The sequence below is a fragment of the Gekko japonicus genome, unplaced genomic scaffold (genome assembly GCF_001447785.1).
Source record: "Gekko japonicus isolate JY-2015 unplaced genomic scaffold, Gekko_japonicus_V1.1 scaffold2025, whole genome shotgun sequence".
Lineage (NCBI taxonomy): Eukaryota > Metazoa > Chordata > Lepidosauria > Squamata > Gekkonidae > Gekko > Gekko japonicus.
The window spans coordinates 150,830-153,055 of NW_015172065.1; the positions used below are offsets into that span (position 1 = coordinate 150,830).

At 44.1% G+C, this 2,226-nt stretch overlaps 1 protein-coding gene across 1 annotated transcript in view; it reads right to left on the reverse strand.

The window, feature by feature from the left end:
• Positions 1-652, reverse strand: part of ITPRIPL1 (inositol 1,4,5-trisphosphate receptor interacting protein-like 1) — a 1,582-nt gene extending 930 nt beyond the window's left edge. The window contains 1 exon segment of the mRNA XM_015420814.1: positions 1-652. This exon segment is cut by the window's left edge and continues 17 nt beyond it. Within this exon segment, the coding sequence (XP_015276300.1) occupies positions 1-652 (652 nt within the window).
• Positions 653-2,226: the final 1,574 nt, after the last annotated feature.

A 2,226-nucleotide genomic window follows, 5' to 3' on the forward strand; every position in this document is an offset into this window, starting at 1 on the left:
AAGAGTGTCCTTTGGGTGGCTCTACTGGCACCAGTACACTGAATGCCTTGGACTGCTGTGTGTGCCATCCTTCAAAGGCACTGTCCACACCAATACAGTTCGCCAATGAAGGAAGGGTGTTCTGATAGGGAAGGTCATTCTGGCAGGCCTCCAGCAAGTCATTCACAAACAACTCAACAAAATCGCACAGATGGGTTAGGTCGCTGGTGGCAACATCTGTATGGCGGTCATAGAAATCCTCTATCACTTTTTGCCTGTTGCCACATGTTTCACTTTCCATGTCAGTATCATCATCCTCCTCCTCTCCACTGGTACTACTGGAGGTATCAGTGTTAGAATCATCACAGGGTTCCTTTTCCGAGGTGTATATGTAGCCCACTAAGAAGGCTAGAAGGATCACATACTGCCACACATCCCAGGTTTCATCATCCATAGGCCGATCAGTTGTAATCCAGTCCTTTGGAGTCCGCAGCAGCTTCGAGGTCCAGCCTTTCTGGTCAAACTCTGTCTGCAGGAGCTCCATTTCCTGTTTCATCCGCTTCTCATGGTCATGGAGCCGGATCAACGTGGCCAAGTCTGTGTTGTCACTGACCATCAGAGGGTGGTGGACCAGAGTTAGCACAGCCAGGAAGATGAGAGGGCCCCAAAGCATCCTGACTTGCGCCTGTTTCTAGAGAAAAACATGAAAGGAAACTATTCAAGTTGAAGCCCAGGAAGAACACTAGGCAAGGCTGTATATATTATTTGCTGAAAGAAATTAAAATTCTTTGCCCAAGAACACGCCATCTGTATGAATTGTATGGAACCTTACTTGATTAATTTTGTTTTAAGTTTGGTAGTCATAGGAAGAAACTCCACAGGGAGTTGAAACCCCACTCCCAACTTCCGTCAATCTTCAGCTTTTAATTTCAACAGGCATTGCCACTTGCTTTAACAAGGAAATGACTCTTCCTTGTTAAAAGCCTGAGCCTCCCCAAGCTGTCCTGCCTGCTTTCGACCTTGCTGGCTGCTGCTGACTGCAACATCAGCCTCTCCCATTATTACTTGGTCATCTGTGAAGTCACATCTGTCTCAAAGTCATAGCTGTGGTTGTTGTTGTTTTTTAAATTTCAATAGGCGATGCCATATATTTCCAATTTTATCTTAGAAAAAATATCTTGGAGACAGAATAGGGGTGTACAAAGCAACTGGGTTAATAAGGAACAGTGTAGTCCCAAACAGAGTTGAACCCTTCTTAGGTGCATTGGGGGTACTATTTTTAGGAGGGTGCAATTGTTTAGAATTGCACTGTAAATAACTTTGCAACTATAGAGGCTAGAAACTTGCTGTTTGGTGTGTGAGAGAGAAGAAGCTGAAATGTCCAATCAGTATTGCATCCTGTGACTTTTATGCACTTCCACATAGTTCTGGAAATAGAAATATGTGGGGTGGGTGGAGTCAATGCATTCTGCTGCTGGATTTGCCATGGCAATTACACACATTTCAGCCCAATCACAAACATTTTGATTCATATATAAACACTACTGATTTTATTGTGGAGCCACATTAAGACATGAGAATACTCTATGATATGTCAAATTTAAGAGACCCCATCACATTACTAAAAATGGTAACTTGAAGTGGAGGTCTGGCAAACATAGAGCCCCAAACCCTGAAGGGTTTAGCATTCAGAGGGTCTTAAGCCCTGACGGGTGAAGCCCAAAGGTTAAGCTAATTTGTTCTGTGCTCAGCATGGGTGGAGGTGCAATTCGTAAAGGAATTTTAATGCATGCATCCTGTTTGAAAGTGATTGTTTATTATTTTTCATACACCTTTCTCCAAGCAAGGTAGATTACAATTGTAATAAAAACAGTCATATAAATTGCCTGAATTGACCCCTGGCTCTCCCTTGCTCAGAAGATGGGGTTTTAGCAGCTTGGTCATAGAGGGCTGAAAAAAGCTACAGCTGATGAACTTCTCCCTTCTACAAAACTATCCAAACAGTACAGGCACCTATACAGACAAGGTCTGGAGGAGCAGGATTGTACTCAATGGCCTCCAAAGTCTACATGTCCACCCAAATGCCCCTACATGCATTGCTGGCATGTGACTGCATGCATGGGCCACCTCGGGGACCAGTGGGCATGACCTTGCTTCACTCTAGTCTCTTCAGTAAATCCATGTCTTCCTTTGTATGTGTTACCCTTTTCTTGCCTCCCTCCCTCCCTTTCGGTTTTTCTCCTTATA